The sequence below is a fragment of the Danaus plexippus genome (genome assembly GCF_018135715.1).
Source record: "Danaus plexippus chromosome 13 unlocalized genomic scaffold, MEX_DaPlex mxdp_15, whole genome shotgun sequence".
NCBI lineage: Eukaryota > Metazoa > Arthropoda > Insecta > Lepidoptera > Nymphalidae > Danaus > Danaus plexippus.
In genome coordinates, this window is record NW_026869849.1 from 4295044 (window position 1) to 4309636 (window position 14593).

General features: G+C 28.8%; 1 protein-coding gene across 1 annotated transcript; it reads left to right on the forward strand.

The window, feature by feature from the left end:
• LOC116770146 (allatostatin) lies at positions 1-6763 on the forward strand. The gene is made up of 4 exons (XM_032661499.2): positions 1-68; positions 5321-5424; positions 5620-5750; positions 6350-6763. Exons 2-4 carry the CDS (start codon positions 5338-5340, stop codon positions 6510-6512), a joined length of 381 nt encoding a protein of 126 aa, XP_032517390.1. The 5' UTR covers positions 1-68; positions 5321-5337; the 3' UTR covers positions 6513-6763.
• Positions 6764-14593: the final 7830 nt, after the last annotated feature.

A 14593-nucleotide genomic window follows, 5' to 3' on the forward strand; every position in this document is an offset into this window, starting at 1 on the left:
TCAAACCCCTACACGGAAGACGGCCGTTAAACCTTCGTGGAGTTTATTTAGACTTGAAGCTTTTGAAGGTAAGATTCACTGCATTTATTACTTTCAGTTCACTATTAGAATTTTTTAAATTAAATTGTTTTTTTTTTTTATTTTGTTTTTCATTAAAAAATTTTATAGTATTGTAATATTATTCGTATAAAATATATGGTTAATCGTAAAAGTATTTGTTATCTTTATGAACGTAATTCTCAGTATACTGAGAACAACTTTTTAAATAATTACTCAAGTTTAAAACGTAAAGAGGTTTCAACCGTATATGTCTGTTTACCCTATTAACACCAAATGTATTTAATGGAACGTACATTTGTACAATAATAATGAGAACGAAGACGACCCATTAGAATAGTTCAACATTTTATATGAAAACATAATGTAATTAAATCTCAGTTTATTTTAAATACGTAACAGAATTATACGGATTTTATTTTCATTCATAACATAAAGAAAGGGCTTTATTTTAAATAAATATTGTAGGCATTCCATGAAAGCGGTATATTTTTATTTGAAATTGAACTTCTAGGAATGTACAGAACATTATTTAGATGGATTTTTAAAGGGAACAAAACATTACTTTGTTATCAAAATATAGGACATAGATGATTTTAAGAACATTTTAGTTTCACCTTCATTTTAAAACGAACTACAATATAGAATTTCAATCCGGACTTAACAATAATTTGATAACTAACCTTATTTAATGTATGACTATTTAAATTATATATATATATATATATATTATAATAAACCTCTATTACAAACGAAATGGACGAAAACACTGAAAGAGAAAGTACTTTCAGACGCTTTTATCTTTTTTACTTTAAGTAAACGCAGATTTTTATGATTCAAGTAAAAAAATCCTAAATATAAACTCAAAAGAATATCTCTATAAAAAAAAACTTTCGAAAGGATTTTATGGTTTTTTTTCTCTTTCGGGATTATGCCCTTATTTTGTTTTATAAATATATATATATATTTGGAATTGTTGAGCTCAAATAGACCCGTCCCTTCCAGCCTTCTTCACATATGGGACCCTATTTAACGAAACTTACAATACAACCATCACTATCGATAACGAAGGACAATGTACAACACTTTACTAAATTAGTACTAACCAATATCTTTTATGCTTCGTTGCGAAGATAAACAATCTTTTATCGAGTAAATAAAATGTACGTATAACTTATAACCGATAAACCAACAATTCATAGAACTACAAATACACTGAAGAGAAAAAGTAGTGTCTTACATTCATTGACTACCTTTCTTCTAATAATCCAATCAAGTCTACTAAAGATTTTAGTAACTGAGTCATCAAAATGATTCTCTAAATAAATCTCCTCTAAAAGTCGATTAAGTCATTGCAATCAATACTCTATTACAATATTATATGAGTCGGAAATTTTACTTGAGGTTATAATATTCAAATCCATTAAATCCAATTCTAAAAGAAGCATATATATATATATATATGCATTTTTTTCTTTCTTTGAAGATATTTTATATAATCTTAGTTTGTTGTTCAGAAGACTTTAGTATAAAACCGAACTATGAACCCACACAGAGATTAGCCAGAAAACGTATATTTTTATACATGTTAATATATTTAGATAGGAACTGTAGAATATTATTCTAGTTAACTTCGTAGTTTTTTAATGTTCATCTCTATAATATTGTTAATTGATTACAATAATTATTTACATAATTTATTTGTGTATATTTATTTAAAGCTGTAGGAACTAAAGTATTTCATCTCGTTTTCATACGTGACTTTTTACATTATTTAGTAGATTAACGTCCGAATCACACTGAGTCTCGGAGCTTTTAAGATCGATCTCTAAATATTACCATATCATTTATAATACACGAAGGAAACAAAAAAAAAACATAGTAATAAATAATGTTCGTATCAGCATACGGTCAAGTTTCATAATAAATTTAGCCTCAAGCTTAAGGTTATGGTTATCTAAACCTCATATTGATCAATAGTTGAAGTTTAAAATATATAAATTTATTCCTGTCACCAGACCTAACTCATAAAAAAAGAAATGAAAAATACGTACATGAAAAAAATATATACGATATAAAAGTTTAAAAAACATTCGGCTTATCAGAACTAATGTCGCTTAAAAATATGTACTTGATATGTAACCTCCTTTGTAATACATATTATGCCAAAATAAAAAACTTTTTTGTCTATGTTTTTGTGTGTTCAGTAATGGTTTCCTCGTGTAATAAAACACTAACCGTTACCTTTTGTCGTAATGACCATGCGTTTTCGGAATAGCTCAACTATTTATGTTAAGGATCATCTTATTTCTACCTTCCAAACTTTTCCTATGTTTTATATGTTCAGTTCCGAAATGATCACCTTTAATTTTTTAACAAACAACTGTTCTTGTATATATTCGTTGAAAACTTTTTTTTTATTATATTTATTTAGATATAATAATAAAAATATCATCAAATTAACGACATATTATGACATGTTTTTTGGTTAAAAGACTAAGAGATATTAAAATTTCGTTCTTCTTAAATGTAATTTAGCAACTAATTTTAAACGCTTTTATATATCACGTAGGAGTGAATGAATAAAAAGTAATAACGGATGTTTTATTCAAAGATTAGACCTCGTTAAGATTCTATCCGTGATACTTTATTCAATATCCAATCTATAAGAAATCTCCAACAAAAATCTCGTTTGCTGTACACTGTTTCGTAGGATATGCATTTTTACATTCACTGAATCTCATTACCCTTCCTGGTGGTAAAGCCTTTGAATATTAATGTCGGCCGCCTTAAGGAAACTTTAATCAATTTGTTTTAAAATATATTTCAAACACACAACCTGTTTGTGTACTGACAACGATTTGATTATGTTTTATCCATCCACGTTGCATTAATGATTAATTGCATTAAATTACGAAGATTTTTCATAAAAATTATTTTATATTTCCCTTTTACTTCTATCGGTATAAGCGGATTAGAATCTCCCACTTGAAACACTGAAATGTTGAGCGTTTTAGATTCCTTAGATTATTATTAGTTTTCAAAATATTTATGGCTTCAGATACTACTGTGTTATATATTTGAAGTTTATACAGTTATGTACGCAGAGACATGTGAATGTATTATCGAGTAAAATATTTGATGAACTTTAAGCCAATTCAAATAAAAACGTGATGTTTAATCTCACCTTTGCCTTATTCAATATTTCTTATTATTAAAATCGTTACCTTTTTCCTATTGTTAACTCCTGTAATAAAGTAATATCGTAGCAGCGATAGAATTATTAAGGATCGTAGACTTGTAGCTGAACGTGCTACGACGTAGCAAGATCTACGCTTTGTAGGCAAATGACTTTGTTATGAGCTACTTTAAGCAGGACGGGATTTTTTTTCACAGAAAAGATGTTTCAAAGACAAGAATTAATATTGTTTCAATTATTATTAACCTCTTTAAGTTGGCTACATTGAAGAACCCAAAGACAATCCCGTCTGATTGATATCTATTACGTTCATAACAATATATTCATATGTATATAAGTGACACGTTGAGAAATAACAGCCTCATTGATAAATAGCATCCCATGTATCCAATTATCTGTCAAGGAGACGCAACTCGCCGTGTTTTGTGATATGGAACCCATCGGGAGTTGGGATATTAAGACGGAAAATATTGTGGCCTTTTCTGAACCCTGCAAATATTATTCTATAGATTTTATGTGATATATATTTAAAAGATAACATTTTGTTATAGCAAACTATTGTTTAATAGAAGTTAAGGAAACGTTCTGTTACATTGAAGTGCTTCCAAAACTTTATAATTAAATCGTTTTAAAACTTTCACGAACCATTAATTGAACATACATTGTGTCAGGGGAACGCAGAATGTGAGTCTTTAAGCTCATACTCTCGAATGTTCGTTTTATAGTGAGATATTTTTAATTACGTCATTCATATCCTTAGATTTACTGGTTAAACCTGCAGCTTTGACCTTTTTTTTAATTGAACTGATGATCTTTTTATCAAGTATGTATAAGGTAAAAGACACCTAAATAGTTGAAAAATCCTTTAACAATGCCGTAATTATTTTTAAGTAGAAACATACATACATACATACTCATTTATTCCTATGAATCTTCGGAGAGAATATGAGTTTCTTCGATAATAGAAATTGTATAATTTCTGTTAAATTTCATTTTAACAGTAATTAATTATAGATTCTATTGTTAAAATTAGTGAGAATTAGCGTTTGCTATACGTTTGACGCTCTGATGACAACTAACAATAGATGCAGTGAAACACAAAGGGTGGTGTAATGTTACAAATTATATATTTCACTCATCTAGTCCACGAAACAGTTTAATGAAGTCGCAATAGAAATCCGAATAAAATAATTTGTAACGTAGGTAATTCTAAGTCAATCAAATAATGCTTAAACCACTCTTACAGAGTAATTATTGACAAACGAATAACTATTTTACCAAAAAAAATTTTTTTATAATGTAATTTGTTTTTGACGACTTCCTAAAATTGAGAAAGTCATTGGAGAATAGACGTTTACTTTGGACGACTATGTATGGTATGGCGTGTGACGTCATCGCAAAACAATATGGCGGAACATTCAAGATGGTTTATAAGACATGGAAAATACGCACTGGTTTTATCCTGCTTTGGATTTTGAAATTATCAATTTTGTTGCTGTTTTTGCTGTTGTTGCTGTTTTCAATCAAAGATAATTGTATCAGATAGTTCATCATATCCAAATATATACCTGTGTATATTTTACTTATGTAAATTATGATTAACAATAGAAATTTATTATTTTGACTTTTCTAACCAGCGTCGAATAATTATGCACATATGGCACAGTTACTAAGCCACCCTGAAGGCTTCTGAACGAAGCTTAACACAAATTACAATGGGCATTACACTTTCTCGTGCAGGCTTTATTGCTTGTAAAGGTTTTATTTCCAATGCAACATCTGTTATAGACATTTCTTTGATATCTTCGGAGGTTTAGCCACAATTCATATCTAGAATTTCCCTCTTCTGATAGTTGCGTTCAGGTTTATGTTTAAAACTGAATTATAATCTGACATTTGTATATAGGAAAAAAAAAGACCAAATTGTACTTTCTGCAATGATACGAATTTATTATGTTATTTAATTATTTATATCACCTTTAAACATAAATAAGTTGAACAGTTCAAACAACTTATTGTATTTTGTAATGCCTTTATTGAAATATATTGTTATTGATTCTGTAGAAATTTTGGGCTCGAAAATGAACACCACGCTACATAACAACACGTTATTCATCTTCGTGAGTGCAATGGCTTTGCTGTTTACAATCACAGCATCCGTACCGATGGTAAGATCGCTGATTTAATGTGACCCGTTATAAATTTAAAATACATAATAAAGAAATTTTCGAATTATTCCATTGACGATCGCAAATAGCAAATAGTTTGAGTTCTAAAATTGTTCAAGCTTTTTAAATACTTAAGAACGATTGTGAATTTATATGCATATGTATATTTATTTTCATTGAATGTTTAATAATTAGCAAGAAGAGGAACAAGTGGAGAATGCTTTGGTACCTCGCGCCGATGACGACTCCGACATGTCAGTGCCCTGGGATGCTCTTAATACTGCAGCACTCCGCAAATTGCTGCTTCAACTGGATGCTGATGATAGGTGACACACATTCACACACGCAAAACAAATTTACACACATTACAAAAGCATACGCAGACATACGCAGACATCAGTACACTAAAAATTATTGGTTCAATGTTTATTGAAAAAGAACGTTTTGAATGTATGAGGGAAAAAAGTACATATCTTATTTCAGAGTAATAGTATTCCAAGTGTAAAAATTCGGTCTTAATCTAATAATCAGTTCTTGCGTGATTAGTAGCAAATACTTACACACATACTAACATACAAATTGGCACACACGTCCAAACTTTCACGTTTATAATATAAAAAAAAAGAAAAGAAAAATAATACAAACATTACGCAAGAAAAATAGAATTAGTATGTGATTAATTAATTTTTTATATTTTTACAAAAAAAATAATAAATGTCATTCAGCTAACGTTGTACAGAAAACTTTTTACTATAAACTTAAAAAGAGAAAATTATGTTTTACATATGTATGTACGTGTATTTTTAAGAGATTATTTATAAAAAATTTATAAGATCAACATTAAAATCAACATCAACGGCGTCCCATAGATACTAAAAGAAATAATTTGACATTCATTATATTTATAATTAATTATTATTTGAAGACTCAACATGGGTCGCGTGGGTCGCTCCTGGCCTCAAGCGGAACCCCGCGGTTGGGGACTTCGGGCCATAGACGGCAGGCTGGCTCGACAGTGGCGCGCCGACAAAAGACAAGTCCGCTTCCGACAATGCTATTTCAACCCAATCTCCTGCTTCAGGAAGTAAACCGACAATGAAATGACTTGAAACACTTATATTGTATTGTAAATAAACAGCGTACACTCAACATTAGTTAGAGTGAAATTATCTAATTATCTAGTCAAATCTATCGATGTCTATCAATCTGCTAACTAAGCGACTTATTGTACTTTTAAAGGTATGCATTTGTAACTTTGTCTTGTAATTTAAATGTCACTTTAAAATTTCATTAATGGTTTTGCTATTGTTGTAAGTTTAACCAGAATAAAATTATTACGTAACAGCTGCTTTTCGTTATCATTTTTTTCTAATAAACCCATTCCATTAAAAATTAAGTAATCTTATGAATATATTTTTTATATTTAATTTGGACTGTATTATAAATTATTTGATTAACTTGATGCAATACATTTGACTGACACAACATTATGAAATTAATGAACTATCATTAATCACGTGTGGGGTGAACTATGTAATTTTAGTTATCGATTTTGGTCAATAAATTAGTTTCATTGCAAACTTTCTCTATGGTAGATTTAGTATAACTACGATAAATATGTATATATAAGGCCTTAAAAGGCGTGTACAGCGTAATGTAAAAGAGTTGATTGTTGATTTCGTCCGTAATCACTTGTAGTTAGTACGAAATCAAGATTTATAAATAATTTATAAAAAAAAATTACGATAGCTTTTATTGTAATTTTTTCATTACTTAGTTGTAATGTTGACTGTCCCATTCGAATTCCAAATTAAACTCAAAATATCTTGAATTTTTTGTTCTATAAAATGACAGATTAAAAATAAAATCTGCCGGCTGATGTTAAGACGTGTCTTCCAGATGTTATATCATGTATGCAACATCCGTAACCCGACATGAGATAATAAACTAATAAAATTTTAATAATTTTTATCGTACTTGTAAAACAATTTAAATATTAAAGATTTCATTATCTTTCCAATCTATTTCATACAAATACTGAGTTTTAATTATTAAAAATAATGAAAATTCTCAATAAATAGTTTATATCGATTTTGGTCTCTTGAAGACAAAGAAATACAATGAAATATCAGTTAGATAATCTATTGAATATAGAAAATTAAGCTGAGTACACAAGATACGGTGAACATTAAAAACATATATATGAAAATACCGAATGAAATAAAATAGTTTTTTTTTTTCATTGAATTGAATTCAATCAAAAGTCCAAATACAACAAAATTTTTGTACACTGAACCTCACACTTTTTTTGTAATTATTAAAATTTGGACACTTCTAAATTTTAGTCTGGTAATACTTAAGAGACATCGAAGTATTGAGAATCCTTAAGTAGTTTTAATCTATTAACTTGTCAAATTATGTTTTTTTTCCAACGCATTTAATATTAAAGAAATAAAAAATAGGTTAGACATCCTTTGATCTAAGGCGAGGTGAATTCAATTAACTTATCAAGTAAACTATTTAATCAACTTTGAGGCTCTGGATTAACGTCTAAAGGATTCAGTCCGGCCTTATGTAGTATTACTGCTTGACCTATATATTTATATATATACATATATATTTATGAAAAAACCGAATGAATATATATGTATATAAAAAATTCTTGATTTTATCATTTTTTATAAATATCATAGTTTTCTTTATTACTATTATAAGAAATTATCAGAGTAAATTTTTTTATTGTTATTTGTAAGCGATTACATAGTTAGTTTAATATTTTGTCTTGTTTCTTATATTAACCATTAAGATATGTTTTTCTCCCGTGCCGCTGTTTTGAGAAAATAACTTAGTACCTACTTCAAATAATTTTATTATACTTTTGTAAGGTTGTAGGGCCTAGCTGTGGTCAAGATACTTCATCTTGAATATGGGCTTGCTCAACCGGGGAAATACCACCCCGTCACAGAAGATCGGCGAGAAGTAACCTATAATGGCTGAGTTTCATCCGATGAGTTAGAGTGCAGGTTGGGCTCTCCCTTTTCCCACCCTGTCCTGCCTTTTCCCTCCTTTGCCTCCTCCTCTTCCCCAATCAATGGTATGTTGCGGATTTCCATGGGTGTCGGTACTGCTTTTGCTTAAAATAAATAAATAAATAATCCGCCTTTCCTTTTTTTAATCCCCGACGTAAAAACGACGGGGTGTTATAAGTTTGACGTGCCTATGTGTGTATGTGTCTGTCTGAGGCAACGTAGCTACCGAATGGATGATCCAATTTTAATCCGTTTTTTTTTTTTGTTTGTAAGGTATATCCGTCGAGAGTGTTCTTAGCTATGTTTGGTCCAAATCGGTTTAGGTCTTCAAGGTCATCAGGTCGTTTGTTACGTGTGATGGGAATGTTACACGCACATTTTGCTTGCAAGCATATGTGGGATCTGACATTTCAAACACTAACCTTTTGTCATAATAATTGCGTACTATTTTTGGGGTCGAGGGTTTTGTTAAATTTTTAATTTATATTTCTCAACCTGTATTATCATCAGTGTAAATTATCATAAAAACCCATAATTCAATTTAATTATTGATTAATTAATTTACTACATCGTCTACAAAATTTTAAATAAAATAACTTACATACAAAGTCTTTAATGTCCATGAATTGATGATTGAAAGAAATTCACGTCTTAATGAAGTTGAAAATCAAATTAAAATTTTCATTTAAATCAATAAATTTTATGTCATTACCTTAAAGCCACTATAAAGCGATCATGGAAAGATAAAATAAATGATTTTATTACATTCCATTGTGATCATATAACATCCACGTGTAAGATACACGTTTCAACAAAAAGCTTTTTTAGGCCTCTGAAGATAACAAACATCGTTAAGTTTGAATAGTTGATTTTCTATATATGATATGTAGATCACAGCAGGCGGTGGCGTCGACATACAATCTGATTAGACTATCATTGCTCACATAATCGTTTGAAATAGAAACATATATATACCAGTAATTATATTAATATAATTAAAGTTTTATATTAAGGCAACATGAGATGTTAAAACAACGTGAATGAGATAGAAAATACAATTGAATAGTATAAATTTTCTTATTTTAAAGGACTACTGACGTGTTCTTTTAAGGTGACGTTAAATTCGGTTCTGTGAAATAGAGTTACAACTCTATACATACATGTATAAATCGAACTTGACATTTTGCACTCGTCGTCGCTGTATTTTGTTTTAAGTATCTGTGTGTATTCTTAAGATTTGTCTTTTATAGTTTATATTCAAATATCTGTATGGAAAGATTCACGTCACTTTCCTTAAATACGTATAAAAGATGAGAATTCAATTTTATTTTATTCTTTGCATAACAAAAATCGAATATGTCAAAGCCACCGAAACGATATAAATTTTGTAAATAAACTTATTTTGAGAGAAATAAATGTTTTCTGTTTTAAACATTTAAGAAGCACTTTTTTGTCATATGAAAAACAAACATCTATAAGTACCTCGTCTGCCCGTGATCACGGTTGCTGCAAAGTAACCGAAACGTCGGGATTATGTAGTTTTTAAATAATAAAATCCGCGTAGTAAATCCGAATAATACTAGTTTCATTTAAATGAATACTCGCGAAAATCTTAGATCTCATTATCTATAAGTAAATAAATAATTATAAGACAAAATTCGGATAAAATCATTGTTATAGATACACTATTAAGGTAAAATTAGAACCTACCATATCCTAGTTGAAACTCTGATTAAATAAACTAAGCAAATTCCATTTGACTACAGTTTTGCATCGGGGGAGGTTAAATTTTGTTTCTAGATACAATTTATCCTTTGAATAAAGTTATTGACAGAATTAAAATTAAACCACAATAATTCAAACTGTTTTCCGTATCGGAAACATCCACAATTATTTGTAAAATTCACAAAAATTACGAAAATAAATGAACCAAATACAACTCTGATGTCAATATTCTGAATTGTTTCAAGATTACCTAATTCATATTTGACGACATTGAGATAATCTTAGTCGACCTAGTCGGGTAGCGACAGCCGAAAAAATTGTAGAAGTTTCGACTTCCAATTACAATTGTTTGTCTTGTTAGCTGTTATTATTTAAAAATACAACACTTTTAAGTGTTTTTTAAGACAGAATTAACAGGCTAAAGTTTTTGACTGTAATACATTGTTACAGAAGATGTCTAACTCATTTATCTCCATCTATCATATCATTACAATTTGTTGTCATCAATTGGTTACAAAAATACTTCTGAATACACATTAACCAACATATTTCCTAAAAATTTATTAAAAATACTTTGTTTATAACTTGTTTTATAGAACATAATTTCTAGACGTATAATTTATCGCAAGAACTTCCAATATGATGTTCCCTTAAAATTCGAATTCTCCGGTGGGATTTGAATGAAGAATACCTAAAACTTGTGTATAAAAACTTTTTATTTAATTTGTATGAGTTTTGTAATATAGAATACATTTCTGATAACTTCATATAAAATCAAAAGTGAGTTGCTATGTTCGTTACAGTTCTATTTTAAATAACACACATTGTGAAAGATTTGCGTAGAATATGCATAATTTCTTTTTACCTTATGTCATTTCAAACTAATTTGTTCGTCGTATTTCAATGTTATGCAAAGCATGAAATAAATATGTACTGCTTATTAACATATTTATTATTACTATGAAAATTATCAATTAAAAGTTTTAATAATAATTTACTGCACCTATATAAAGATCAAACAATTTTAATTTCACACAGCAAACTGTTTTCTGGTAATAAAAGTTAACAACGATAAATCAGTTACGGAAGCGCTCATATTATTAAAATAAATGAGACTTTTAAAGGAAACTTTTTGACTTTAACTGTTGTAATTAGTTAGAAAACAAAATGAACATATGTACGCATGCAAGTAATTAATGATTTATGTTAAAAATTATGAATTGAATACAATAACTTATTACGTAGACGTAAATACGTAACGTTGCATATTATTCCGTAGATGTAAAAACCAATCAAGTGCGTAACTATTGTCTGATTCGATTGACCAAAGCTTTAAAAACACTGCCATTAATATGAATACTCGGGAACCGGAGATGAAGGCAAAACTTTACCTGAAATGTGGCTTCAACTGATTCGCAAAAATTTTGCCAATATATTTTTTTTATCTTTGTTCTAATCAAATGGTTAATAATCTGTTTAAAAATCTAAATGTCCATATGAAATATATATAAAAAAGTTAACAGATGTATTGATGGTGAACATCACAAATGTTTTCTAACGTTGAAGCGTTAGTTCGGAGTGCTTCTAGGTCCATAAATAAATCCAATCGTTTATGAAATTCAACCCATCCAACTTTGACCGGACACGTGAGATAGAATCGGCAGAAAACATGTGACCGTCAGTTTTTGTTAATTAAAAGTTGAACGATTTTCAACTTTTTTTTTCTGACTTTGAAAACGATCAACGATGAACAACTATATTTTTATATCGTTTGTATTCTTATTTACTTTCATGGTACAATTATTATCAGTAATATTCATAGTATGTGTATGTGTTTTATTAATGAAACTTTAAAATAAAGCCAGATTACCGCAAACATTTATAAATTACTTTATATTTAAAAAAAAAATAACTTATAGTAGTTGGTTGGGATCAAACAACAATTATTTTTGTGAACTACAGAGGTCCTATAAAATAAGTCCTATTTTCTTGGGTGATACCAGGAATTATAACTGAAACCAAAATAAAAAGAGCTCCATTTTGAATAAAGGTAATATGGCATCTGGATCTATTCTCGTGTCAAGTTAAAGCAAACAAAATCATGCATGAAACAAAAGCGTCTTCAAAGTATCTAAATTTATTAATAACAATGGTAACAAAAAAAATGGATTATTGCAAACATATGAGATATTCAGTTATATAACAGAAAAAGTAAAACAATATATACTTTTTTGATTATAAATTTTCAAATATTTGATAAACTTTTTGTAATAAAGAATAGTTTAAAAAAAATTAAACTTTTTTAAATCTAATCTAATCTAAATCTAAACAAATGTGAAAAATATTTAAAAAAAAATTGTGTTTGCAAAACAGCAAACTTCATGGTTTTATTGTCTATTAAGAAGTAAACTTTAGAAGTGGTTTCCATAATTTCTTATTAATGAAAAATGCTATTCTCGATTAAATGAGACCTCATAGTTTTTGGAGACAAAAAAATTGTGCCTTTCAGCCCAAAAGCATTTGTTTATTTGAGTATAACATTTACATAGAAATGTTTTTACCTATACCGATTTTATTGGTCGCTTAGTATAGAGTGCTAGAGTAACGATTAAACAGCAGTTTCATTCTCTTTATGCCTCAGATTAAGAAGACTTTCAATTGAGGTTCTAATTTGCGCCAATCATACCTAAAAAAAACGCGCCTATTATGGGGAAGATAAAAAAAGACTGACAGGAATACATGATACATCTCATTTATTTTGACATTTTCACAAACAAATTCTCGATGAAAAATTTTAACAAATATTAACATTTAATTAAATGGTTATTTTTCAGGGTCGAACATCGTATATCAGATAGAAGAGAGGAAGAATTAAAATGAAGATAAGACAGTGTGTCCTCATTTTGACAACAATCGTAAAAGAATTAGCCCTAGACCTAGTCTTAAGAGGATGAAAAGTATTGTACTTAACAATAGAACACAGACTAAGAACTCATACAGGATTTCTCAAGTGAAAATTTACGAAAAAAGTATAAAGAGCTGCAAATAAAAAGGGTTGTGATAAAACTTTTAGATGGCTGCAACAATTGTGAGGATATAATTATAGCAGTTAACTTATTGATCTATTTTCTGGAACTTTTGTAATCGTTTCATATTTGGTATTTACTAGTACTTTCTAGTGTCTCAATTTCTCATTCAACTCGAGCGGCTCAGAATTCCCTTTCCTGTCTATTACTGACACTGCTTGTCTTAATTTTCGGGTGATTCTATTTTTATCCTAAAAATTCGTGGACGTTTCTATTTCCATCATAAACATTATATATATTATCACGTACATTATACATAGCCGTCCAACTCTAGAGCTTGTTAAAATATGTCACTTCCCTGGCACCTTTCGAGATCAAGGAAAAGAACTATTATTTCACTCAAATCAAGTGATAACTTACTGCGTCATAATCCTAAGGTACCTTTTATATCTTCAACTCATCTTAAGCTCTTCCTTATGATACTGCTTCATTTATATAATATTGATTTTATTATAATATAATTTACTTCTACCTACTTTTATTTTCTAGATGTACTTTACCTTAACTTAAGTATCTGACTTATTTAAGGGAACCTGGAAGAAATTCCTCATAAGCGATAAGGTTCATAATCCCTTTGTATCTCACTATTTTGTTCTAGGATATTCCGCATTTAAACTACTTTGGGTGGTATACAATAAAACATATTATAAATACTCTGTCTGTCTATCTATTTGATCAAAACAACATTTACCGGGGAATTTTCGTCGGGAACATACTTTTCAATTTAGATGAATAGTTTCGGAGTAGGTACTTTTTTAAAAGAAGGACATATTTTTACAACAAGGATGGGACGCCGGTCATATTGTAGCTAACGAACGAAGTATTTTAAATCCTTTCGCATATTTTTACTTACACCTTCGATATGAAGAAATTCAATGTTGACTTTTATTCCAAAATAAATATTACACAAGTAGTTAACCTGTGCTGAAAGGTTTGTCTGCTCCTTCTAACAGATTAAACAAATTCTTGTGGTCTGGTCTTCCAATTATTAATGTATAATATAAAGCCTTTAGCCTATTAAAGAAGTGGTTAAAAGAATATTTAAAAAAACTGGGTGTACTTAGCGTACTAAGCGTACCATATTAAAATAAACTGTAAATATATTTTTACGTTATAAGAAAAAAGTATTTTTTTAAGAAGCTTAATCTATAAAAAAACAAAATTTTTGTTAAAGCTATGGCTCGATTTTTTTTTTTTAAGATACATTGTTCTCTAAGAACTACACTTATAAATATAACTTTATTTATAATCATAAACATTTTAAATTTTATTTATATTTTTAAAGATTGTTAAATTGTAATAAAAATACCACCATTTATTTAAAGCCTT

Bases quoted from the DNA above. Each gene is read 5' to 3' on its own strand.
- LOC116770146 (XM_032661499.2), top strand. From the start codon at position 5,338: ATGAACACCACGCTACATAACAACACGTTATTCATCTTCGTGAGTGCA. The intron at 5,425-5,619 runs GTAAGATCGCTG...TTTAATAATTAG, and splicing joins TCACAGCATCCGTACCGATG to CAAGAAGAGGAACAAGTGGA. The intron at 5,751-6,349 runs GTGACACACATT...TATTATTTGAAG, and splicing joins CAACTGGATGCTGATGATAG to ACTCAACATGGGTCGCGTGG.